At 38.8% G+C, this 26954-nt stretch overlaps 1 protein-coding gene and 2 pseudogenes across 6 annotated transcripts in view; 2 read left to right on the top strand and 1 right to left on the bottom strand.

The window, feature by feature from the left end:
- DNAH7 (dynein axonemal heavy chain 7) overlaps window positions 1-26954 on the bottom strand; it is a 276184-nt gene that overhangs the window by 81333 nt on the left and 167897 nt on the right. For all 6 annotated transcript variants that reach the window (XM_047873404.1, XM_047873407.1, XM_047873406.1 and 3 more), the window contains 2 exons: window positions 23803-23966; window positions 371-525 (listed from right to left, as the gene is read on the bottom strand). In XM_047873404.1, coding sequence (XP_047729360.1) covers window positions 371-525; window positions 23803-23966 — 319 coding nt within the window. The remainder of the gene's footprint in view (window positions 1-370; window positions 526-23802; window positions 23967-26954) is intronic.
- On the top strand, window positions 14725-15263 carry LOC125172717 (DNA-directed RNA polymerase II subunit RPB4-like; annotated as a pseudogene).
- LOC125174123 (uncharacterized) lies at window positions 16478-16608 on the top strand (annotated as a pseudogene).

Genomic DNA, 26954 nt, shown 5'->3' with positions numbered 1-26954 from the left:
AATAAATAGATAATTGGACTAATGTGTTAAAATACTTCTGGCATATGGAGTGGTCCTATTAATTGCAGAAGCGGAATTATAATGAGAACTAAAGAATGGAAAACCACAAACAAAAATGAAAACAGCTACATTAGAGGAAGCCTCACAAGTGAATCTTGGGACAAAGGAAACAGCCTAATCCAACGAGAATGATAATCTCTCAAGTTCTTGATTAATTATCGATAAGTAATGAAAGACATAACAAAGCCATTATTTATTTAAGATGAGTCTGACACAAATATCTGACACAAATACCTCCTTCTGGGTTAGTTGTGCCCTTTCCAGGCATTACCGTAACGTACACTTATACACTTACTATTCAACTACATACCAGGGGTACCAAACTGGATGCAATTTTCCAGAGTCCTGACGTAGTCAGGGTCACTTAATTTAATTACATGAAGACTATTGGTTTTTTCCATGTTCTTGATCCATTTATTAGCCTGACCTTGAGGATCTATCATCAGAGGCCACCTTCTTGCATTCCTGAAAGAGGGAAAAAAGACAATGCTGGCCAAATCATGATTTGTCTCTATGTTAATAATCATGCACATATCACTTTCTTACAGTTTATGTTTATGGTAACATTTTACTTTTTAATGTACTATGAGAAACTATGTTCTTACAGCAGAAACATTTACATTGACTAGACTATTAAAATGACAACTATAAAAAATCACATTGCAAACACATTTTTGGAGGGAGAGAGAGAGAGAAACTGTGAGTTGGGGAGGGGCTGAGAGGGAGAGAGAGAATTCCAAGCAGGCTCCACGCTGTTAGTGCCGAGCCTGATGACGCGAGGCTCGATCTCCTGAACCGTGGGATCATGACCTGAGCCAAGATCAAGAGTTGGACACTTAACTGACTGAGCCACCCAGGCATCTTGCAAGTTGTTTACTCTTTGGAAAACAATAATTCTCTAAAGGTTAAACTTTTGAAAACATTTGTCACTTTTGCTGGTTAAGTCAATTCAATTAGCAAGAACACTGCAAATTGGGAAACCAGTTTTTCACTGGCCCCTGCCATTAATTACTTGTGTGACTCTGAAACCATTTTTTGGTTCCCATCTGCTATCATTTGTACAAGAGAGAAAGAGAAAGAATTGAGACATCATATCTCTCTTTGAGATCTAGACCATTAAGGATATAATGGTCTAAAAAAAAAAAAGGATAAAACGCATAATTTTAATCATCTAAACTTCTTGGACCCTAAAGTGTTAATACAACTTTTGACCCAGTATTTGTTTCAAACACTTGTATATTTAATGTCATACATGTAGTTCATTACATATTTCTAAGCTTCCTACAGACAGAAAGATATTCTCTGAAAGTCAGTTTTTGCACTATGGGAGAGCTCATACTTACTGCTCTGTTCTTACTCACATCCCTTTTTTACGATAAGATCAAGAGCAGCAAACCATGAAATACCCAGTTTATTTTCCAGGGTGATGTGGGGTCACAAAGAATTAACCAGTATCTGCCATCACTAAATAGTATCCAACCATATAGCTTTCTGCATCGTGTGAAATGTAATCAGCATTAAGATTACTGTTATTCTCTTGGAAGTTTCAATAAACACAAGCCATAACTCTGGTCACTTCCCTAAAGATACTACCATACTCTTCAAAAGTGAGCACAGCAAATTCGTAGGTTGCCAGAAGAGCAGAAGGAGAAAATAAAAGGTGACTGGAGCAAACACAAAACAGAAAAATGCAAGGCTAAAAAGGGATACTTTATTCAATATCATCTCATTATAATATGAATTTAGAAATTCATGGGATAATTTGCCCCAAATGGAAGTAATCCATTTAAGTATTTAGTATTTAAGTTAGAACCTGGAATAAATCATGTAGTTTATATTGTAGAGAAGACAGACTTGGCCTCCAAATTAGCATTATACAATGTAATAGTCAGTTTGAAATTGAGTGACTCAGTCTTCCTTCTGTTGCTTCCACAATTTTTAACCACAGATATTCATGCTGTTTCTTTGTGCAAAATGCACTTCTTCCTCATCTTTTCACGTTCAAGTCCTATGCATGTTTCAAGGTCAGCTAAAATGTTATGCAATTCACAAAGTACCACGGATTGTCTTAACGGAAATATATTTTCCCACAGTTCTAGAGGCTGGAAGTCCAAGATCAAGGTGCTGGCAGGTTTGGTTTCTCCAGAGGCCTTTCTGTGTTGGCTTGAAGACAACACAGCCCTCTCCATCTGTCCTCATGTGGGCCTCTCCTCTGCAGGCATTCCTGGAATCTCTGATTATAAAGACACCAGTCCTATTGAATTGGGGCTCCATTATACCTAACTTAACCTTAATTATCTCCTGAAAGGCCCTTCCTCCAAATAGTCACATTGAGGGTTATATACTCAACATATGAATGGGGTGTGTGTGTGGACAATTCAGCCCATACCATAATATTAACTATATTAAGAAGAAGTGAGACCAAAAGAGTAGTGTAATATCTTAGATATAATCAACTAATAAAAATAGAATCATATCCATAAGACACTAAAGGGTATGAGAAGGAAGATTAGAAAGGAATAAAACTTATAAATATGTAAAAGTCTCATTCTGTCACATTTTAGAAATATTTTTAAGTCGGGAGGATTAAGTGTGTTAGCATTTATGCTTCCCCAAAGAAAGTGAATGACTCACTCTTCCTTCTGTTGCTTCCACAATTTTTAACTACAATACCCATGTTCATGTTGTTCCTTTGTCCAAAATGCACTTCTTCCTCATTCTTTCACGTTCAAGTCCTATGCATGTTTCAAGGTCAGCTCAAATGTTACGCACTTCACAAAGCCTGTCTTGAGGTCTCTATTCTCTCTGAAGTTCTTTAGCAGTTCATCTATATTACATTTATGGAACTCTGATAGAATGATAATATTCTATTATGGTAACTTTATAATTTGTCAACAGCGTCAATCATCTAAGTTGTGTATTCTTTGAGGGAAAGGTCCACAGTGAGTCTTCTTTATCCTTTTTTTCCTGGATCACATAAAGTTTGATAATCTACTGGAAGGCAAACAACCAAAACATGTCTGACAAACATCATATGGGTTAACAGATTATAAACACAGACATTTTCTAAGTGATCCCCCTCCATGGAGAATACCACTCCAAAGAATACCACCTCAGATTCAGAGGAAAGGATTATGGTGCTGACCAAGCTGGGCTAAGTCCATCATAGTCTTTCTCTTCCACTGATTGCAATGAAAAGTTCTGGATAAAATACAAAAAGCAACTGTTTACAGATTCTAAAAAGTAAATAATGAAAAGTGAATGGAAAGAAAGTTAAAACTGGAGGAATGACCAATAAAGGGGTAGTGAGTTTCCTGTGTTTGTTTGTTTGTTTTTCTTTCTATCTTCTGGCTTTGGTTGAAGAACAGACCTAATGGGCACCCTGGGCAGCAATCACAGGTAGCAAAAATTCAAACTAGAAGACAAAATGATCATGTGTGAACAGGGTAGGGAGGAGGATAGGCAGAGGGAACCTCTTTTTCCTTCTGTCCCTGTCCCCAGGTCAACCCCAGCCACAGAACCATATTCCTATGCAGAAGGAAAACCAATCTGAGAGATATCAATCGCTCTGGATAGCAGAGTTGGGCAAAGGGGCCTCTGCTGTGCATGGTGTGTAAGGTTTCTTAGTCTGCCCAGGTTGTTGTAACAATTACTTAAATAATAGACATTTTCCACAGTTCCGAAGGCTGGGAAGCCCAGGACCGAATTTCTAGCAGATCCACTGACTGGTGAAGGCCTCCTTCTGGTTTGCAGATGGCAATTTTCTCATTGCCTCTTCACATGGTAAATTAGTGCCCTCTTAAGGGTGGTAATCCAATGAAAACTCCAGCCTGGTGACCCAATTACCTCCCAAGGTTGCACCTCCAAATACCATCACATTGGTGACTTGGGCTCAATATACAAATTTGGCAGACACAAAGATTTAGTCCAAAGCAGGGGGAACCCCAGTCTTTTTCTTTTTCCTCTTGTCACTTTGCCCCAAGTGTGGACATGAGTTGTGCAACAGTGTAGGAAGCTGAAACTCTGAGAGAATACCCTCATTTTGCACAGAAAAATACAGAGAATGAGGTCCCTGGGATATGGAAAGTACAGGAGAAATCCTGGAGAAGACAGACTCCAAGAAAGGATTTCTTAATCTAGACACGAGTTCTGATCCAACTACCAATCTGTGCAGGTGCAAAACCTATCCAAAGAAGCATATCAAAGGTTTTGAGCTATGATATAAACCCACGTCCCAGACTCACCCCTGAGTAAAGCATGCTGAGAGGCATCTCTAGACAGCATAGCAAAACTTTAAAATAGGACTTCACATTGGAGACATTGTGCCCAGAAAGAAAAGACAGAAATTGGCATCTGAACCTTACCAAGTTGTTTGACTACTAAAACAAAAATCAATCTTATTCAGAAGATTTTAATAGGAACCAGCATCTCATTTTCAAAAGGCCCAGGGTACAATCCAAAATTTTTTAACAAACAAAGAGCTAGAATGTGACTAATTCTCAAAGAAAAAGCAGAATGTTAGAATTACCAGAAAAGAACTTTAAAGCATCCTCCACAAGGTAACAGTATTATAAAATAATAATAATAATAATAATAATAAATGGAAAGAGAGGTGTTCTCAGCAGAGAAACAGAAAGAATAAAAAGGACCAAATGAAAATTTTAGAACTGAACAATGTCTGAAATTGGATCCAGTGTAAGGATTCAATAGTAGAAAGGAGATGACAGAGGAAAGTCAGTAATCTAAAAGACAGATGAATAAAAATAATCCAATTTAAATACTAAAGAGAAAAAAAGATAAAACAAACATAGCCTCCAAGATCTGTGAGAAAATATTAAGAGGTTTAACATTCATGTGATGGGGGTCCCAAGAGAGAAGAAAGAGGTAAATGCAGAAAACATATTTGAAAATATAATGGCTGAAACTTTCTCAAACTCAGTGAAACACACAACCATACAGTTTCACAAAGCTTAGCAATCCTCAAAAAAGGAGAAACTAAAAACCAAAAAAACATACAGAAATGCACACACACCCAGATACGCTGTAATCAAACTGTTGAAAACCAAAGATTTGAAAGCATGGTTTTTGAAAGCAGCCAGAGAAAAGTGATACATTATACATCGATGACAATCATGCAAATGACTGCAGATTTCATGTCAGAAATCACAGGGCCAGAACATAGTAGAATAGTCTCAGAAGAATGAAAAGAATTGTCAACCCAGAATTCTATATCCACCAAATATAACCTTCAAGAATAAAGGTGAAATATTCTCAGATCATGAAAACTAAAAAAATTCTTTGTCAGCAGATTCCCTCTAAATTCTAATGTTCTTCACTCTGAAGGGAAATGATACTAGAGTGAATCTTAGGAAAAAAAGCAACAAAATGGTAAATATAATGGACTATTTCTCTCCTCTTAATTTCTTTAAAATATGTATAAATATGGAGACAAAAACATTCAGTTAGGGGGAGCTTCAAAGTATACAGACATACTACGTAGGACTACTCTAACATAATCAGGAGAGGGTAAAGGAGACCTATATGGTTGCAAGCATTCTACAATTTTTATTTTTTTAATTTTAGTTAACATACAGTGTAATATTGGTTTCAGGAGTAGAATTCAGTGATTCATCACTTACATACAATGCCCAGTGCTCATCACAAGTGCCCTCCTTAGTACCCATCACCCATCAAGCCCATCTTCCACTCACCTCCCTCCATCAACCCACAGTTTGTTCTCTATCATTATAAGTCTCTTGTGGTTTGTTTCCCTCTCTTCCCTTCCCCCCACTTTCTCATATGTTCATCTGTTTTGTTTCTCATAGTCCACATATGAGTGAAATCATATGGTATTTGTTTTTTTCTCACTTATTTCAATTAGCATAATACATTCTAGCTCTATCCATGTTATTACAAATGGCACGATTTCATTCTTTTTGACAGAAGAGTAATCTTTTATAAAACACACACACACACACACACACACACACACACACACACACACACACACTACATCTTCTTTATTCACCAGCCTATGGACATTTGGGGTCTCTCCATAGTTTGCCTATTGTTTGTAATGCTGCCATAAGCATTGGGGTGCATGTACTATTTCAAACCTGTATTTTTGTATCCTTTGGGTAAATATCTAATAGTGCAATTGCTGGATCACAGGATAGTTCTTTTTTTAATTTTTTGAGGAATTTCCAGAATGGCTGCACCAGTTTACATTCCCACCAAGAGAAGAATTCTACATTTTAATTGAAGCAGGAAAATATTATTTGAGTAGACATAAAAATTTGTACTAAAAAATAACGCAGGGGCACCTGGGTGACTCAGACGGTTAAGCGTCTGACTTTGATTCAGGTATGATCTCATGGCTTGTGAGTTTGAGCCCCCACACTGAGCTCTGTGGTGACAGTGCAGAGCCTGGAGCCTGCTTCGGATTCTGTGTCTCCCTCTCTCTCTACCCCTCCCCTGCTTGTGCTCTGTCTCTGTCTCTCAAAAATAAATAAACATTGGGAAAAAAAAATAACGCAAAGCATTATAGTGAAAAAATCCAGTAGATAAATTAAGGTGGAATACTAAAAATTGTGGATTATTCAAATTATCCAAAAGAATGAGATATGACAAACCGAGCAACAAAAATCACATGTAAAAACAAAACAAAACAAAAAAACCAAAATAATAATATGGTCGATCTAAATTCAATTATACTGACCACATTAAGTGTAAAGTTGTCTAAACATATAATTAATGGAGGGAGATTATCAGACTGGAAAAAATATAGGCTCTGTATGCTATCTATAAGATACCCTCACTTTAAATATAACATTTATATTAAAGATAAAAGTAACAGATACACCATGCAAACACTAATCAAAAGAAAGCTGAATTACATGTAGACTTCAGAACAAGAAAAATTATCAGGGATACAGAGGGATGTTACATAATAATAAAAAAGTCAATTTATCACAAAGACCTAACAATCCTACATGTTTATGCATCTAACAACAGAGCTCCAAAATACATGAAGCTACAACTAATAGAACTGAAGAGACAATAAATAGATTAGCAAGGATGTGGAAGATGTGTACAACACTATGCCACAATTGAACCTGACATTTAAAGAATCCTTGGAGTGCCTGGGTGGCTAAGTCAGTTAAGCATCCAACTTTGGCTCAGGTCACAATCTCGCAGTCCTTGAGTTCGAGCCCCGCATCGGGCTTTGTGCTGACAGCTCGGAGCCTATAGCCTGCTTCAGATTCTGTGTCTCCCTCTCTCTCTGACCCTCACCCATTCATACTCTGTCTCTCTCTGTCTCAAAAATAAATAAACGTTAAAAAAATAAAAAAAATTAAAAATAAATAAAAGCCTTAAATAAAAGAGAATCCTCTACCCAATAATAGCAAAACAATATTTTTCAAGTATACATGGAAAATTGAGAAAGACAGACCATATTTATGGCATAAAACAAAGAAATTTAAAACAACTGGAATCTTACAATGTATGTTCTCTGAACATAATGAAATTAAGTAAAAAAACAAAAAATAATAGAAAATAGCTTAAAAGTTATCAAGTATTTGGAAATTTAAAAACATTTTTAAATGGCCTATAAAGAAGTCTCAAGATAGGACATATTTTGAAGGAAATGAAAATACAGCATATCAAAATTTGTGCTATGCAGCTAAAGCAGTGCTTAGTGGAAAATGTATAGCAGTAAATGCTTAGATTAGAAAAGAAGAAGAATCTAAACTCAATAACAAGCTTTCACCTTAGGAAACCACAGAAGAGAGTAGTTTAGGCCAAAAACAAGGAATAATAAATATTAAAGCAGAAGTCAATAAAATGGAAAACAAAAAAGGTGGATAAAAACAATGAAATGAAAGGTTAATTTTTAGATAGGATCCAGAATATTTATTAAGCTTTACCTACAGTGATCAAGAAAAAATAAAATTAGGAGAGGGGCGGCAAGATGGCGGCTTAGGAGGACGCTGGGCTCACCGCACGTCCTGCTGATCACTTAGATTCCACCTACACCTGCCTAAATAACCCAGAAAACCGCCAGAGGATTAGCAGAACGGAGTCGCCGGAGCCAAACGCAGAAGAGAGGCCCACGGAAGAGGGTAGGAAGGGCGGCGAGGCGGTGCGCGCTCCACGGACTGGCGGGAGGGAGCCGGGGCGGAGGGGCGGCTCGCCGGCCAAGCAGAGCCCCCGAGTCTGGCTGGCAAAAGCGGAGGGGCCTGATGGACTGTGTTCCCACAACAAGCCCGACTTAGCGTCTGGGAGGTCATAAGTTAACAGCTCTGCTCGGAAAGTGGGAAGGCTGGAGGACAAAGGGAGGGAGAGCTGCTGAGCCCCCTGACGACAGAGCTCAGTTTGGTGGGGAACAAAGGCGCTCGCCAGCGCCATCTCCCCCGCCCATCCCCCAGCCAAAATCCCAAAGAGAACCAGTTCCTGCCAGGGAACTTGCTCGCTCCGCGCAAACACCCAACTCTGCGCTTCTGCGGAGCCAAACCTCCGGCAGCGGATCTGACTCCCTCCCGCTGCCACAGGGCCCCTCCTGAAGTGGATCACCTAAGGAGAAGCGATCTAAGCATGCCCCTCCTGCCCCCGTGCACCTTGCCTACCCACCCCAGCTAATACGCCAGATCCCCAGGATCACAAGCCTGGCAGGGTGCAAGTAGCCCAGACGAGCCACACCACCCCACAGTGAATCCCGCCCCTAGGAGAGGGGAAGAGAAGGCACACACCAGTCTGACTGTGGCCCCAGCGGTGGGCTGGGGGCAGACATCAGGTCTGACTGCGGCCCTGCCCACCAACTCCAGTTACACACCACAGCACAGGGGAAGTGCCCTGCAGGTCCTCACCACGCCAGGGACTATCCAAAATGACCAAGCGGAAGAATTCCCCTCAGAAGAATCTCCAGGAAATAACAACAGCTAATGAGCTGATCAAAAAGGATTTAAATAATATAACAGAAAGTGAATTTAGAATAATAGTCATAAAATTAATCGCTGGGCTTGAAAACAGTATACAGGACAGCAGAGAATCTCTTGCTACAGAGATCAAGGGACTAAGGAACAGTCACGAAGAGCTGAAAAACGCTTTAAACGAAATGCATAACAAAATGGAAACCACCACAGCTCGGCTTGAAGAGGCAGAGGAGAGAATAGGTGAACTAGAAGATAAAGTTAAGGAAAAAGAGGAAGCTGAGAAAAAGAGAGATAAGAAAATCCAGGAGTATGAGGGGAAAATTAGAGAACTAAGTGATACACTAAAAAGAAATAATATACGCATAATTGGTATCCCAGAGGAGGAAGAGAGAGGGAAAGGTGCTGAAGGGGTACTTGAAGAAATAATAGCTGAGAACTTCCCTGAACTGGGGAAGGAAAAAGGCATTGAAATCCAAGAAGCACAGAGAACTCCCTTCAGACCTAACTTGAATCGATCTTCTGCACGACATATCATAGTGAAACTGGCAAAATACAAGGATAAAGAGAAGATTCTGAAAGCAGCAAGGGGTAAACGTGCCCTCACATATAAAGGGAGACCTATAAGACTCGTGACTGATCTCTCTTTTGAAACTTGGCAGGCCAGAAAGAATTGGCACGAGATTTTCAGGGTGCTAGACAGAAAAAATATGCAGCCAAGAATCCTTTATCCAGCAAGTCTGTCATTTAGAATAGAAGGAGAGATAAAGGTCTTCCCAAACAAAAACTGAAGGAATTCGTCACCACTAAACCAGCCCTACAAGAGATCCTAAGGGGGATACTGTGAGACAAAGTAACAGAGACATCGCTACAAGCATGAAACCTACGGACATCACAATGACTCTAAACCCATATCTTTCTATAATAACACTGAATGTAAATGACCTAATGTGCCAACCAAAAGACATAGGGTATCAGAATGGATAAAAAAACAAGACCCATCTATTTGCTGTCTACAAGAGACTCATTTTAGACCTGAGGACACCTTCAGATTGAGAGTGAGGGGATGGAGAACTATTTATCATGCGACTGGAAGCCAAAAGAAAGCTGGAGTAGCCATACTTATATCAGACAAACTAGACTTTAAATTAAAGGCTGTAACAAGAGATGAAGAAGGACATTATATAATAGTTACAGGGTCTATCCATCAGGAAGAGCTAACAATTATAAATGTCTATGCGCCGAATACAGGAGCCCCCAAATATATAAAACAATTACTCATAAACATAAGCAACCTTATTGATAAGAATGTGGTAATTGCAGGGGACTTTAACACCCCACTTACAGAAATGGATAGATCATCTAGACACATGGTCAATAAAGAAACAAGGGCCCTGAAGGAGACATTGGATCAGATGGACTTGACAGATATATTTAGAACTCTGCATCCCAAAGCAACAGAATATACTTTCTTCTCGAGTGCACATGGAACATTCTCCAAGATAGATCATATACTGGGTCACAAAACAGCCCTTCATAAGTTTACAAGAATTGAAATTATACCATGCTTACTTTCAGACCACAATGCTATGAAGCTTGAAATCAACCACAGAAAAAAGTCTGGAAAACCTCCAAAAGCATGGAAGTTAAAGAACACCCTACTAATGAATGAGTGGGTCAACCAGGCAATTAGAGAAGAAATTAAAAAATATATGGAAACAAACGAAAATGAAAATACAACAATCCAAACGCTTTGGGACGCAGCAAAGGCAGTCCTGAGAGGAAAATACATTGCAATCCAGGCCTATCTCAAGAAACAAGAAAAATCCCAAATACAAAATCTAACAGCACACCTAAAGGAAATAGAAGCAGAACAGCAAAGGCAGCCTAAACCCAGCAGAAGAAGAGAAATAATAAAGATCAGAGCAGAAATAAACAATATAGAATGTAAAAAAACGGTAGAGCAGATCAACGAAACCAAGAGTTGGTTTTTTGAAAAAATAAACAAAATTGACAAACCTCTAGCCAGGCTTCTCAAAAAGAAAAGGGAGATGACCCAAATAGATAAAATCATGAATGAAAATGGAATTATTACAACCAATCCCTCAGAGATACAAACAATTACCAGGGAATACTATGAAAAATTATATGCCAACAAATTGGACAACCTGGAAGAAATGGACAAATTCCTGAACACCCACACGCTTCCAAAACTCAATCAGGAGGAAATAGAAAGCTTGAACAGACCCATAACCAGCGAAGAAATTGAATCGGTTATCAAAAATCTCCCAACAAATAAGAGTCCAGGACCAGATGGCTTCCCAGGGGAGTTCTACCAGAAGTTTAAAGCAGAGATAATACCTATCCTTCTCAAGCTATTCCAAGAAATAGAAAGGGAAGGAAAACTTCCAGACTCATTCTGTGAAGCCAGTATTACTTTGATTCCTAAACCAGACAGAGACCCAGTAAAAAAGAGAACTACAGGCCAATATCCCTGATGAATATGGATGCAAAAATTCTCAATAAGATACTAGCAAATCGAATTCAACGGCATATAAAAAGAATTATTCACCATGATCAAGTGGGATTCATTCCTGGGATGCAGGGCTGGTTCAACATTCGCAAATCAATCAACGTGATACATCACATTAACAAAAAAAAAGAGAAGAACCATATGATCCTGTCAATCGATGCAGAAAAGGCCTTCGACAAAATCCAGCACCCTTTCTTAATAAAAACCCTTGAGAAAGTCGGGATAGAAGGAACATACTTAAAGATCATCAAAGCCATTTATGAAAAGCCCACAGCTAACATCATCCTCAATGGGGAAAAACTGAGAGCTTTTTCCCTGAGATCAGGAACACGACAAGGATGCCCACTCTCACCGCTGCTGTTTAACATAGTGCTGGAAGTTCTAGCATCAGCAATCAGACAACAAAAGGAAATCAAAGGCATCAAAATTGGCAAAGATGAAGTCAAGCTTTCGCTTTTTGCAGATGACATGATATTATACATGGAAAATCCGATAGACTCCACCAAAAGTCTGCTAGAACTGATACAGGAATTCAGCAAAGTTGCAGGATACAAAATCAATGTACAGAAATCAGTTGCATTCTTATACACTAACAATGAAGCAACAGAAAGACAAATACAGAAACTGATCCCATTCACAATTGCACCAAGAAGCATAAAATACCTAGGAATAAATCTAACCAAAGATGTAAAGGATCTGTATGCTGAAAACTATAGAAAGCTTCTGAAGGAAATTGAAGAAGATTTAAAGAAATGGAAAGACATTCCCTGCTCATGGATTGGAAAAATAAATATTGTCAAAATGTCAATACTACCCAAAGCTATCTACACATTCAATGCAATCCCAATCAAAATTGCACCAGCATTCTTCTCGAAACTAGAACAAGCAATCCTAAAATTCATATGGAACCACAAAAGGCCCCGAATAGCCAAAGGAATTTTGAAGAAGAAGACCAAAGCAGGAGGCATCACAATCCCAGACTTTAGCCTCTACTACAAAGCTGTCATCATCAAGACAGCATGGTATTGGCACCAAAACAGACACATAGACCAATGGAATAGAATAGAAACCCCAGAACTAGACCCACAAACATATGGCCAACTCATCTTTGACAAAGCAGGAAAGAACATCCAATGGAAAAAAGACAGCCTCTTTAACAAATGGTGCTGGGAGAACTGGACAGCAACATGCAGAAGGTTGAAACTAGACCACTTTCTCACACCATTCACAAAAATAAACTCAAAATGGATAAAGGACCTAAATGTGAGACAGGAAACCATCAAAACCTTAGAGGAGAAAGCAGGAAAAGACCTCTCTGACCTCAGCCGTAGCAATCTCTTACTCGACACATCCCCAAAGGCAAGGGAATTAAAAGCAAAAGTGAATTACTGGGACCTTATGAAGATAAAAAGCTTCTGCACAGCAAAGGAAACAACCAACAAAACTAAAAGGCAACCAACGGAATGGGAAAAGATATTCGCAAATGACATATCGGACAAAGGGCTAGTATCCAAAATCTATAAAGAGCTCACCAAACTCCACACCCGAAAAACAAATAACCCAGTGAAGAAATGGGCAGAAAACATGAATAGACACTTCTCTAAAGAAGACATCCGGATGGCCAACAGGCACATGAAAAGATGTTCAGCGTCGCTCCTTATCAGGGAAATACAAATCAAAACCACACTCAGGTATCACCTCACGCCAGTCAGAGTGGCCAAAATGAACAAATCCGGAGACTATAGATGCTGGAGAGGATGTGGAGAAACGGGAACCCTCTTGCACTGTTGGTGGGAATGCAAATTGGTGCAGCCGCTCTGGAAAGCAGTGTGGAGGTTCCTCAGAAAATTAAAAATAGACCTACCCTATGACCCAACAATAGCACTGCTAGGAATTTATCCAAGGGATACAGGAGTACTGATGCATCGGGCCACTTGTACCCCAATGTTCATAGCAGCACTCTCAACAATAGCCAAATTATGGAAAGAGCCTAAATGTCCATCAACTGATGAATGGATAAAGAAATTGTGGTTTATATACACAATGGAATATTACGTGGCAATGAGAAAAAATGAAATATGGCCTTTTGTAGCAACGTGGATGGAACTGGAGAGTGTGATGCTAAGTGAAATAAGCCATACAGAGAAAGACAGATACCATATGGTTTCACTCTTATGTGGATCCTGAGAAACTTAACAGGAACCCATGGGGGAGGGGAAGGAAAAAAAAAAAAAAGAGGTTAGAATGGGAGAGAGCCAAAGCATAAGAGACTGTTAAAAACTGAGAACAAACTGAGGGTTGATGGGGGGTGGGAGGGAGGAGAGGGTGGGTGATGGGTATTGAGGAGGGCACCTTTTGGGATGAGCACTGGGTGTTGTATGGAAACCAATTTGTCAATAAATTTCATAAAAAATAAAATAAAAAAAAAGTGAAAAAAAAGATAAAAAAAAAGAAAAAATAAAATTAAAAAAAGGAAATGCTAATTACTGATATCAGGAATGAGAGAGAAGATTATAATCATAGACCTTGCGGACATTAAAAGGATGACAAGGTAATACTACAAACAACTCTATGCCCGTTAATTTAACAACTTAGTTGAACTGGACCAACTTCTGGAAAGATGGAAACTACCAAAATTCACTTAAGAATAGATAAATTGCTGGGCACCTGGGTGGCTCAGTAGGTTAGGTATCTAACTTAGGCTCAGGTCATGATCTCATGGTTTGTGGGTTCAAGTCCTGCATCTGGCTCTGTGCTGACAGTTCAGAGCCTGAAGCCTGCTTCAAATTCTGTGTTTTCCTCTCTTTCTGCCCCTTCCCCACTCACGCTCTGTCTCTAAGTAAACATTAAAAAAAATTTTTTTTTATAAAGAATAGATAACTTTAATGGTCTTTTAACTCTTTCAAAATTGAAATCATAGGTAACGTCTTCCAACAAAGAAAGTTCTAGGCGCGAATAGTTTCTTTCGTTCTTTCTACAAAACATCTAAGAAAAATAATTCTACATAATCTCTTCCAGAAAACAGAATTGCGGAGAACACTCTCCAATTTGTTTTATGAGGCCAGCATTACCTTGATAATGAAATCCTGCAGACATGCCAACAAAAGAAACCACATACCAATATCCCTCATGAACAGAATGTAAAAATCTTCGACAAAGTGTCAGCAAATTGGATCAGAAGTGTATAATTAAGGAGAATATATGAAGACCAGGTAGGTTTTATCCTAGAAATGCAAGGTTAGTCAAACATTCAAAAAAATCAATCCATAAAATTCACCATATTAACAAACTAAACTTAAAGCACACATCTCTCTGCTTCTGGGGGTGTAGATATGGGGTCCAGCGACACGGAGGAGGATTCCTCAACAGCATCTTTCCCAGAGAGTATGAAACAGCTGAGACACTACTCAGTTTAGAAGTTCATATGCTCCTGGAGCATTGAAAGCCACAGAATGAGAGTACAGAGGTTGCATAGGGACTTCCTGAGGTCTTCATGAAAACTTTAAATGTCACAGCCCGTCTCAGTCATTTCAAAAACAGGAGAGTCCATTGCCAGTGTCCGCAGCTTGTTGCTTTAGGAGAAGCTTCTTAAGTCTGAGTTGGCCTGTTTGGCCAACATTTGCCCAGAGCCTGCTGAGGAGTGGAAGGCTCTGACCCCAAGCCCGGAGGGGTGGTTTGAAGGTTAGGAGCTACAGCAGATTCTTGACGGTATCCAGACCATGCATAGCTCTCAATATTAATCTCCAAATATCACCCTGCTGCTGAGTGAACGACATCCCCCGCTGGCCTGGGGTCTGCCTCCAACTTACACGGAACTTATTTTGCAGAAGACACTTGGGCTTCTTTTGGATAGAACAACCTGGCTTGGTTTTGGTTTAGGTGCTACTTCAAACTGGACAACTGGACCATGGATGCCCTGACCTTGCCTCTGGGAAGGGTGAGATGGAGAGGTGCATATGAGCTACACTGTTGACTAGCTTACCACCAGGGTTTTGGCCCTTGTATTATTTTTTTAAAAATTGTTCTTAATTTTTTTTTTTAAGTGACCTTTATTCTCAATGTGGGTCTTGAACTTATGACTCCCGAGATCGGGAGTCACATGCTCTGCTGCCTGGACCAGCCAGGTGCCCCTTAAGATTTTATTTATTTGGTATTTATTTATTTATTTATTTATTGCCCCTGGGTTATTTTTGATTCCTAAGATTTCATGTTTTAATTTCAATGTGTTTGTAGTTTTTGACGCTATATTAGAGCACATAAAACTAGTATAGGAAACAGCAGTCTTCCCTAAATGCAAAAGGAAGAATTAAGGGGCACTTGGTTGGCTCTGTGGTTAGAGCATGCAACTCTTGATTTGGGGGTCATGAGTTCAAGCCCCACTTTGGGCATGGAGCCTGCTTAAACAAAACAAAAACACCCAAACAGGAGCCCCCAAATATAAATGCAAAAGGAAGAATTGAACCAGACCTGTATCATCATCTGAAATTCTCAAAGACAGAATAGTGTTAGTGACTGTGAGACAGCATTGGCATCATTGTGCCAGAAGTCAAGGAAGTCAAGGAAGAAGGGCATCACGGAAAGTAATTACACCTGAGGATAACTCCAAGCATCTTGGGGCCCACAGCCCTGAGGTAGATAGGTACTTGGCCTGTTTTCTTGGAGTTCTGAAGGATGTAGGTTTGGAGTCAGTGGTCCTAAAGCACTATTTTCTCACTCCCAAATTAAGATTTTTTTCCTTCATAGGCCACACTTGAAGGTCTAACACTTTGAAGACTCCTTGTATGGGGCAGTGAATCCAAACCTCTGACTTGCTACTCAGCAGCGGGTGTTCTCTGATGGAGGTGATTTGGAAGGAGGGAGCCTGCCTCTTCCTGAGTCGCTACAATGTAGGCACTCTATTTGCAGGGTAGTTTTGGGGGGTCCGGGGGAGAACTCTTCAATTGCTAAACATGCTAGCTTTGTGCAGTGGCAGTATCGTAGCCAATGAGGTTTATGCAAGGCACAGTTACTGCTAAAAGGGGTAAAAAAAATATATAGCTAAACATTTTAGCTTTAATTTTTCTGAAAGGAAATATGCCTATTTTCTTCACAATTTGGAGATTTTTCTTTGGGGCACTTGCTGGCTCCCAGTGAATGCATGATCCCAAAAATGTTTGGAGAAACAGCAAAGTTTCTTTTTATTTTTTTTCTTTTTTGGGTAGGCTCCACACCCAATGTCGGGCTCAAGTTCATGACCGGAGATTAAGAGTCACATGCTCTGTGGACTGAGCTTGCCAGAGGCCCTAACAAAGTCAGCTTTAAAAGTTAAGATAGTTTGGGGCGCCTGGCTGACTCAGTTGGTAGAGCAAATGACTCAGGGTCACGGAGTTCAAGCCCCATGTTGGGTGTAGAGTTTACTTAAAAATACAGTAAGAATAAAAAAAACAAAAAAACAAAAAACAACAGATTGTTTGATGTCCGCTGGCCAAGGCAGAAATAAACTTTTCATAAATTCTTTCAATTTCTGAAATGACATGGTTTGTAAGTCACTGATATTCTTGATCAACATTTGAAGGAAATAATCTTTTCATCCTTGGACAACTTTACTTCTTTGAGGCTTATCAGACTTCTGAGTTGTAAGTTATGTGGATAACAATAGTATCTATTCCATAGATCTTTTAAGTAGATTGAGAAGATTACTAAAAAGAGCCTATTAGTGTCTGCCATACATTATGCCCCAATAAATGTTAGCTCGTATTAGTAGCTCGATCAGATGAGCAAGGGTGCACAGAAATAGAAATTAGTGCAAGAATTTGGTACTACACCACGGGTTCTGATATCAGGCTATGAAAACAAACCAAATGAATTTTATTTATTTATTTTATTTATTTATTTTTGAGACAGAGAGAGAAACAGAGCATGAGCAGGGGAGGGGCAGAGAGAGAGGGAGACACAGAATCTGAGGCAGGCCCCAGGCTCTGAGCTGTCAGCACGGACCCCGAAGCAGGGCTCGAACTCACGGACTGTGAGATCATGACCTGAGCTGAAGTCGGATGCTCAACCGACTGAGCCACCCAGGCGCCCCTGCAGAATTGTTTTTAAAGAGAGGCAGTAACATGTGCAGGTTGGCACGAAGGGATGGAAGAGAAAGAACAGAGTGGAAGGCAGACCTCAGGTACCATCTAGGCCCGTGCGCTACTTGGCAAGAGAGCAGGCAGTGCTGCCATCTTTACTGGGATGCCTGCTTGTGCCAGTAATCCGTGAGATGCCTCAGAGTATGAAAGTATATATGGGCCTGGCATACACTTAGGCACTGATAAATGGCCATAAGATAATTAGAAGTAGATAAAAAAAAAAACGTACTAGGGAATTATTTGAAAAAGCAATGTCATGCTATGTTATAGATTCAAAGTCTGGTCAACATTCTGCTGGACATTGTTCTCTCTGGTCCCAGGGCACATCTTACTATTCAGAATCGTTAGCAGGAGACCCTGCAAAATCCAATCATCTGTGCAACATTGTAAGGCTCATTGTATCATGTTTGCAAAAACCAGAAACAAAACATACTGCCCATTAAAACCAAAATATCATGTTGTCAAACCCTCATCAGAAAGCTAAGCTTTTCTGAAAATTGTACTCATGTCTGGTTTTATTCAAATTTATTAAAGTTGAGGCTTGAAAAACAGTAAAAAAAATATATCTCAATAGACACAGAACAAGCACTTGACAAAATTTAACACGTAAAATGGTACGAACCCTCGGCAAACTAAGAACAGAGGGAATTTCCTTTACCTGATGAAAAGGATATACAAAAAACCCACAGTTAATATAATATGTCATGGTGAAAGACTAATTCCTTTCTCCTAAGATTGGGTAAAAGGAACAATGTACAACACTGTAAATTATATTTTTATGACAAATATTCTCACACTTGCCAATATAAACATAAAAAGTCCCTGACAGTACAATAAGCCAAGAAAAAGAAATAAAAGGCATAATTTTAGAAAATGAGAAATAGAACTGTGTCTATTTGCATAGAGTATGATTGTCTATATATAAGATCATAATGAACCTATATAAAAGATCACAGAACTAATAAATGAATTTATCAAGGTCACAATGTACACGGTCAATATTCAAACATCAGTTGCTTTTCTTTTTTCTATTTTTTATTGGGAGGGAGGAGCAGAGAGACAGGAAGAGATAGAATCTTAAGCAGGCTCCAGGCCCAGCCTGAGGTAAGGCTCAATCCCATGACCACAAGATCGTGACCTGAGCCGAAATCAAGAATCAGACATTTAACTGACTGAGACACCCAGACGCCCCTCAATTGTTTTTCTAATACCAACAATGAACTGAATAAACTTTTTTAAAGCACCATTTATAATAGCACACAAAAATTAAGACATACTGGGTGTAAGTCTAACAAGGAAATACTGATGCAAGAGATCAAAGGTGATCTTAAAAAATAAAGATGTATTTATAGAAGACTTGTCAATTTTTCTCAGATTGATGTATAGATTGAATGCAGTTCCAATCAAAATCCCAGAAGGATCTTTTGTAGATATTTAAAAACTGAATCTAAAACTTATATTGAGAGGTAAAAAATAGACACAACATGGGGCGCCTGGGTGGCTCAGTCGATTAGGCATCCGGCTTCGGCTCAGGTCACGATCTCGCAGTCCGTGAGTTCGAGCCCCGCGTCGGGCTCTGTGCTGACAGCTCAGAGCCTGGAGCCTGTTTCGGAGTCTGTGTCTCCCTCTCTCTCTGACCCTCCCCCGTTCATCCCCTGTCTCTCCCTGTCTCAAAAATAAATAAACGTTAAAAAAAAAAATTAAAAAAAAAATAGACACAATTCCGAAAAAGGAAAACAAAGTTGGAGGATATATAATCTAACTTCAAGACCTAATATAAAGCTATACTAATCAAGAAAATGTGGTGTTTGCACCAAAACAAACAAATAGGGTTGCCTGGGTGGCTCAGTTGGTTAAGTGTCTGACTCTTGGTTTTGGCTCAGGTCATGGTCTCACAGTTTGTGAGCTCGAGCCCCGTGTTGGGCTCTGTGCTGATAGCACAGAGCCTGCTTGAGATCTGTCTCACTCTCACTCTGTCCCTCCCCTACTTGCTCTCCCTCAAAATAAAGTTAAAAATTAAAAAAAATTTAAAAAGACAAATAGATCAATGGAACAGAATGAACAATCCAGAAAAAGACCCACACATATGTGGATAACTGGTTTTCAACAAAAATGTAAAAGCAATTCAATGGAAAAAGGGTAATGGTATGCTGTTCCACACCTAGTTAACAATTATATCAAACTTATTTTCTCCAAATAATACCCTCAATATGACATTTTAAAACAGTTTTTATTTAGTTATTTTTGTGTTTTTCTACATTTTTGTGTGTGTGTGAGAGAGAGAGAGAGAGAGGGGAGAGGCAGAGAGAGAATCCTCAGCAGGCTCCATGGTGTCCATGCAGAGCCCAATGTGGAACTTGAATTCATGAACCATGAGATCATGACCTGAGCTGGAATTGAGAGTCAGACACTCAACCAATTAGGCCACCCCAGCATCCCAATATGACATGTTTTTGATCGAAAAGCAGGACAATGTTGTAACTTCAGTTTTTGATTTTTGTTTTTTTTTTATTTTTAAAGCAGATTTTGCTTAAAAAATTTTTTCAATGTTTTTATTTATTTTTTGAGAGAGAGAGAGCACACACGCATGCCCAAACAGGGGAGGGGCAGAGAGAGAGAGAGAGGGAGACATACGATCAGAAGCAGGCTCCAGGCTCTGAGCTGTCAGCACAGAGCCCAATTCAGGGCTCAAACTGGTGACCGAGAGATCATGACCTGAGCTGAAGTCGAGCACTTAACCAGCTGAGCCACCCAGGTGCCCCTAAAGCAAATTTTGCTTTTAAAGATTAGGACTTCTACAGTGTAACATATTAAATGAATAAAATTTCAAAGGAGACATTCTTCAGAGTAGGTAGAAAAGAATGTACTGGTTTTAACAGCAATTATTTTGGAGAGCTATATGCAACACACATTGGTTTAAACAGCTTCAGTCTTTGGAGGAATATAAATCCTGAATTTGAAATGAACAAGCACCACATTTCCTGCTTACTTCCTCTCCACTATTATTTTGCATTATTTTTTGATAAGACATTTTTCTCTACACAAGCTTCTCTCTTACTTCCTCCACCAAACATTCTTGAATCCAGAAATGCTTTAAAACCAGTGGCTCCCAAATGAAAACTGAATTTTTATAGACTCAGCATTCCAGGTTTTAATACTGTTTGCTCTTTTGTGATGGTCTAGAGAGGATTCTAATTCGGTGCTCTTTGGGGTTTTTGAAAAATACATTTTTTAAACGTTGATTTTTTAATTTATTCTGAGAGAGAGAGAGAGGGTGGAAGAAAGAGAATCCCAAGAAGGCTTCATGCTGTCAGTGCAGAGCCTGATGTCACAGACCGTGAGATCACAACCTGAGATGAAATCAACAGTTGGACACTTAACCAACTGAGCCATCCAGGTGCCCCCAAAAATGCATACAGTGATAATACATGTTCACTATTGTGCAGGGAAGGACATAAAATTTAAATATGTAATGGTGATGCATCTCAAAGAGTTTTATTATTTTCCTCTTTACACATGTCCATACATAAAAATTGATAAAAGCAGACAATGAAAGGTGGGTGCTCCTCTCTGTTATTACTGCTACTGAAATAAGCTGAATTTATCTCTTACAGAAATGAAAACTAAGACATTTTTTAAAAAGCAGAGGTATATTAGATATAGGTCTGATTTATTTACCAAGTTGTTAAACAATGTTAATACTATTTCCCTGTGAAATGTTCAGATACAACACAATCACATTTAATGTTATCACTAGCCCTTGAAATTCTGATTAGCCAAGGACCTTCAAGTGTCAGTAGCTGCAAAAGTTAATTATAATCCAATTTATCTAAATCTTATAGATTCTTCCCCTTTCCCTAAATCATCAACTCTTCAGTCAGTTGAGATAGCATGTGAAAAGCACTTAGCCCAGGATTAGGTCTTTAGTAAGTGCTCAGTATTAGGTATTATCATTACCAAGCAAGTATCTCTGGGGAAGAGAAGAACACAGTAGGCGAGTAAATAAGATACTTATCTGACACTTCAAAATGATCACCTTAAACCTATTTACTGAAACCTCTCAGTAGGAGATCACCAAAATACATTGACAAAATAAGCCACGGATAAAAAGGTTAACATTTCTGTCTTAGTAATGTTGCTCACCATAACTTTTTGCTAATATTTCAACATTTCTATAAACAAATAGCAAAAATGTAGGGGTTCTGGCTCATTAACGTCATGTTTTACCTCTTTCTCTCCTGAAATGTGAGTTTGTTATCTTGAAAAATAATCACCAATAGTTCTATTATTATTGAAATATGACTGGACCCAAAAGAAAGAGTACATTTATTTGCTATAAAATAAGAAGCAATTTAGCCTCCAATGAATATAATGGTTATAGATATCCTGTGAGGTGGAACAAAGGTATATAAATTGCAAATCGAAACAATAAAGACCTAACTACCATTATGAGGGACATGACCAATTATATTCACAAATGCTGGGAAAAAGCAAAGTATTTTTTCTGGGAGGGGAAAAAAATAGCAACAACAGTAGCAAAAACAGCAAAAATGTGACTTATTCTTAAGGCTGAGGTTAATTGGTCCAGCTGGACAAAGTAAAAGTAGACTTCTAAACTTTCAGAAATCTCCCATATAGGTTAATGCCTTATTCTCACATTAAACATCAGCGCAAACACTCTACATGCCACCTACCTGGTTAAGGAATTAAAAAAAAAATTAGTTGTTATCCTGTACTTGTAAAAAAGGCACTTAAAAAATCTGTTTCAGTGGCAAACTAATGTACATATTTATCATTTATCTAGATCCTATAATTTCTCTTCGGGATTAATTTAGATTATCAGAGCAGAGCACCCAGTACTTAATTTTAGTTCCCCGAAGAAAAGCCTTGTAGTCTTTTCTCCAAATCAACAAAATAATTACATTTAAGTTTAGTTCCTGAAAAAGTTTGTCTAAGTACAATTTACCTAGTTAAAAAATGAGAGCTATATGACACACTTTTCTTTTTTGCCTTAATGACCAGAAAGCTTTGAAATTAATTCAGGGCCCAATTGTAAGGATTAGCTTGTCTCGAGTATAACTTCCCTAAGTGGTCTTACCAATTTTTACTTTATATTCAAATTGCACATACCTCAAATTCCAGTAGAACAATTCGGTGAATAAATGCTAAATAAGTCCATATATATGTCAGGATCATTTGTCAAGCAGTAAAGAAATGTATTCACCAGAGTTTTAAATTGTGGAATAATTAAATAAATACTACACCCAAAAAATTTAAGAATAACTCATCTTCATACGTAGCAGTTATTTGAAGTGAATTTTAAAAAATTCACATGCCTCTGCCATTTTTACTTTAAATTAAGTACTATTACATCACTTACTTTTTCAGTAGTAAACTAACAACCGATCAAAAGTCTTGTAACACAGAACCGAACATTTCTCCTGATGGTTTACCTGTGCTATTCTTAATATGCCAAAACCTCCAAGAAGACTGGCCCAGTGATAGAAGGTGCATGGTAAAGTGAACTAGGAGGTAACATGAATCATAATTGTCCTTACACTGGGTCAGGCTGAAGTTTTTGGTTTTGGGGAGATAAGACTTGGAGGAAAGGTGAAGATGGGTGAGCCTGCAGTGTTCTTCCAGTCCAATGTCCATGGGATTTATCTACTAACTGGGAGATTCCAGGAGCAATGGCCACTATCTTGAAAGTCCCGGTCAGCCCAGGACTCAGAAATGTATCCATATCAGTTAAGCTGGTCCCACACCCAGGAGGGACTAAGAATTTGGTACACTTGAGACCATCACTGCCACCAACCCACCATTGTACCTTTCAGTAACCTGCAATAACAAAACCCTGTAATTTTACAGGAATCAACAGTTTGGACTTCATTTTCATGGTAGAGCTTTGCTCTATTTGCTAAAAATTGATTAAAAATTAAGCAAAAGTCATTAGGGTCTTTGATTGTTTACTATAGCCTCCAATATGCCATCATTTTAATATTACTAGAAGGAAGTGATTATTCATATTTAATTTAGCTAATTAATAATTTAAGTACATTTTTTCCAATACAATAAAAGTTTACTAGCTATAATTGTTTAAAAGATGCACAGATAAATAAATCTACTGATTAATAGAGATCATTTGTGAGAAAAATATTTTCCTTACATTATGATGATCCCGTTATCAATGGAAAATGAGTCAGAAGGTAACCCAGCAATATTCCAGGTTCGAATTGTCACTGCTTCTCCCAGGATACCCATAAGAGAATAATCATCAGAGCAGGGAATATCATTGTTTTTGCACAAATTTGTCCACTCCTTCGTTTGGTTCTTTAAGACATACACAAGAGATACAGAAATGAGGCTGGAAGTTACCAAATGAATACTTTGTCAACTCCTTGATTATGTTTTATTCCCTGAGTCAACAAACCATTGTTGCAACTGCACCTCAAAAATAATTTATCAGATTTTTCAAATAAAATTATTATTTAGAAGGTCCACTATACATTCAAATGAAAGTTAACTATATCCAATGTTAATTTTAGGTAGATCACTTAATAGTGAAGTTGACGTCAGAATGCTGTATCTGAAAAAAACAATTGCCAATTATTATTCTAAAGCTTCATTCGACAAAGTAGTTGGAGACCATCATCTTTCTATATATTTTCTTTAAATTACAAATAACCAGCAAGCCTTAGTATTATGGCATAAATCTAATTTGAACTGGTAGGGGACTAAAAAATGAAAACCTTTTTTTCTGGCTCTCACATGCCTGGGGAAAGGAACCATGGCAGGACTATCAGGTACCAACAATATGTACCAGGATACACATTGGAGTCTGGGATATCCCACCTAGGGCATAGTTTGCTAGGCTACTCAGGAACCAAAAGGGTACTTTAAGTCCGGGTTCACACTCACAAAGTTAGAAGTCAAGGTCCAATCTGAGGTTACATGTAAGAGTTCAGAAACAGTGCAAGGCACGACCAGAGGAAAAATATAGGTTAGGAAGAGACGTGGGGAAGAGGCACAGACACACGAGGTGTTGGTACGAGCCCACAGGCGAATGAGATGCCATGTGTGGAGGGGTGCTGGTAGAGGGGGCATGGTGGGCACCCCATCTCCCTTGGCCTCCTGCTGAGCAGGCTCCACCAACATTCCTTTAGGTTTGCACATGAAAGGTCATGACAGGTTAGGGGGAGTTGATGACTTTTATGACCTTGATCAATCAGTTAGTTTGTAGAATGCCCCAAAGTTGGGTCTCTGTGATGTTCTCTCATGATTCAGTTCAGGTTACACATCTTTGGCCACAATATCATAGAAAATGTAGTCGTATTCTTCTCATTGCACTCAATCAGTGGTACAAGATTTCAGACTGTTCATTTATTGATGATAGTGATTTTTATCACTTGTTTAAGGTGTTGCCTGCCAGGCTTCTGCCTCATAATTGTATGATCTTAGGTATAATTAAATCTTCTTTGGGTGGTGGGACACAAGACACTCAGATAGATGAAAGGCAGAACTCTTTGTTACTTACACTGCCAAATGGGAGAAAGCTTCCACACCAGAAGTTGCCCCCAGATACAGGGTAACAGCAAGGTGAAACTGTAGGAGGCAATTATATATGCAAGCAGTATGTTATAGGGTTAGCTGTATTGCCTGGGCTTCCTAGGGATTGGATAGTTTGAGTAATTCCTCAGGTACAGTGATGAAGGATCTTCAGGTGTTACGTATCTGAGGTCTGCTGGAAGCTGGGTGCCTATTATAAGCTGCAGTATTAGAGCCCAATACAGGAAATGGTTGCGGTGAGGGCTGAGCAAACTACCCACATAAAGGAATTCAGAGTTTTTATTATGAATCAAAACTTAGTTAAGGCAGTACTTGTCTAATATTGGATTACAGCCTCTGCATTACTTTTTTCCCCTTTCCCTTTGTAATTAATAACATTTCGTGGGGAGATACTCACAGCTGAAAATTTCTAGGTTTTGTCAGGCACTCATTCTTTTAAATTTATTAATTTATGTCAGTATAGATCGACCTTTTTCTATTATCTTGGTCTCTTTTCTACTGACCTATAACATGATATTAGTTTCAAGAAAAGAGACCTACTTGGTCTCTTTTCTACTGACCTATAACATGATAATAGTTTCAAGTGTACAAGACGATTCACTCTTTGTATATATTGTGAACTCATCACAGTAAGTTGTTGACATCCATCACCATAGTTACAAAAATGTTTTTCTTGGGATGAGAACTTTGAAGATCTACTCTTGCAGCAACTTTCAAATATATAATACATCATTATTAACTGTAGTCACCATGCTGTACATTAAATCCCAGGACTTACTTATTTTCTAATTATCAGTCTGTACCTTTTGAACCTCTTCACTCATTTTGCCCACATCTTTTATTCAATGAGTTATGTTACTATCAGTATTTATTGCTGATATGGCCAGTGGAAGTAACGTTAAACTACATTTTATGTTCCTTTAGCACGTCCCTATCATTCTTTGGGCACTTCCTTACTTTGCTTTAAAAGGATACTATCCTATAATCAAGTCCAAAGATGATCTTCCTATTTTAAGTTCAGCTGATTAGCAACCTTAATAACAAAGTCCCTTTGCCACGTAATGCCACATATTTGTAGGTGGGACACTGCAGGGCAAACAATGGGGGGCAAAAATGTCACCTCTTAGGAGCACTTAAACACTATCATCTGGCTTTCTGTTTGGGTTGGCTGTTGTTACCAGGAACGAGTGGTGTGGCTGTGTAGGGAGGAGGGGTATCAAGCATTTCCGGTTTGAATTCGGCCTTCTTATACACGGTTCCTACTGGCCTGTTTTGATCTCTTTGTTGTCAGGCTGTGGGGCGGCCTATAGACTTTGGGGGAAGATCTGAAGGCTTCGTCAAATATAGCTTGATGCTGGTCTTGGCAGACTAGTCAGAGATATGGGAAAGCAGTAGCGAAAGCGAAAGCAATAGTTACTGTTCATCGTTGACAGGTATGGTACGTTACCAAATTCTGGGTTAGAAATTGAAGTGGCCCAGTTACATATCTAAAGGGGTATAGCGGCAGAGAAGAGCTGAAATGAACACGAGGTGCTCTGAACAAGCATCTCTACATAGAAGCCAAGAGCCTTGCCTAATACTCCGGTGGTACACTAGATAGTAGAAATTTAAAAAGTGGCCATTAGGAGTGTCATCTTGGAGAAAACAGCCACCACCACCACCACAACAGTTTTGACTTTAACCGTTGGCCGGAAAAGTGAACAAGTTCGAATTAATTCAACTCTAGGGCTTATAGCACGACAGGATTCTGTT

Source organism: Prionailurus viverrinus, chromosome C1, assembly GCF_022837055.1.
Source record: "Prionailurus viverrinus isolate Anna chromosome C1, UM_Priviv_1.0, whole genome shotgun sequence".
NCBI lineage: Eukaryota > Metazoa > Chordata > Mammalia > Carnivora > Felidae > Prionailurus > Prionailurus viverrinus.
Note: the sequence above shows the minus strand (reverse complement) of the source record. Positions and strands in the feature narration are given on the sequence as shown.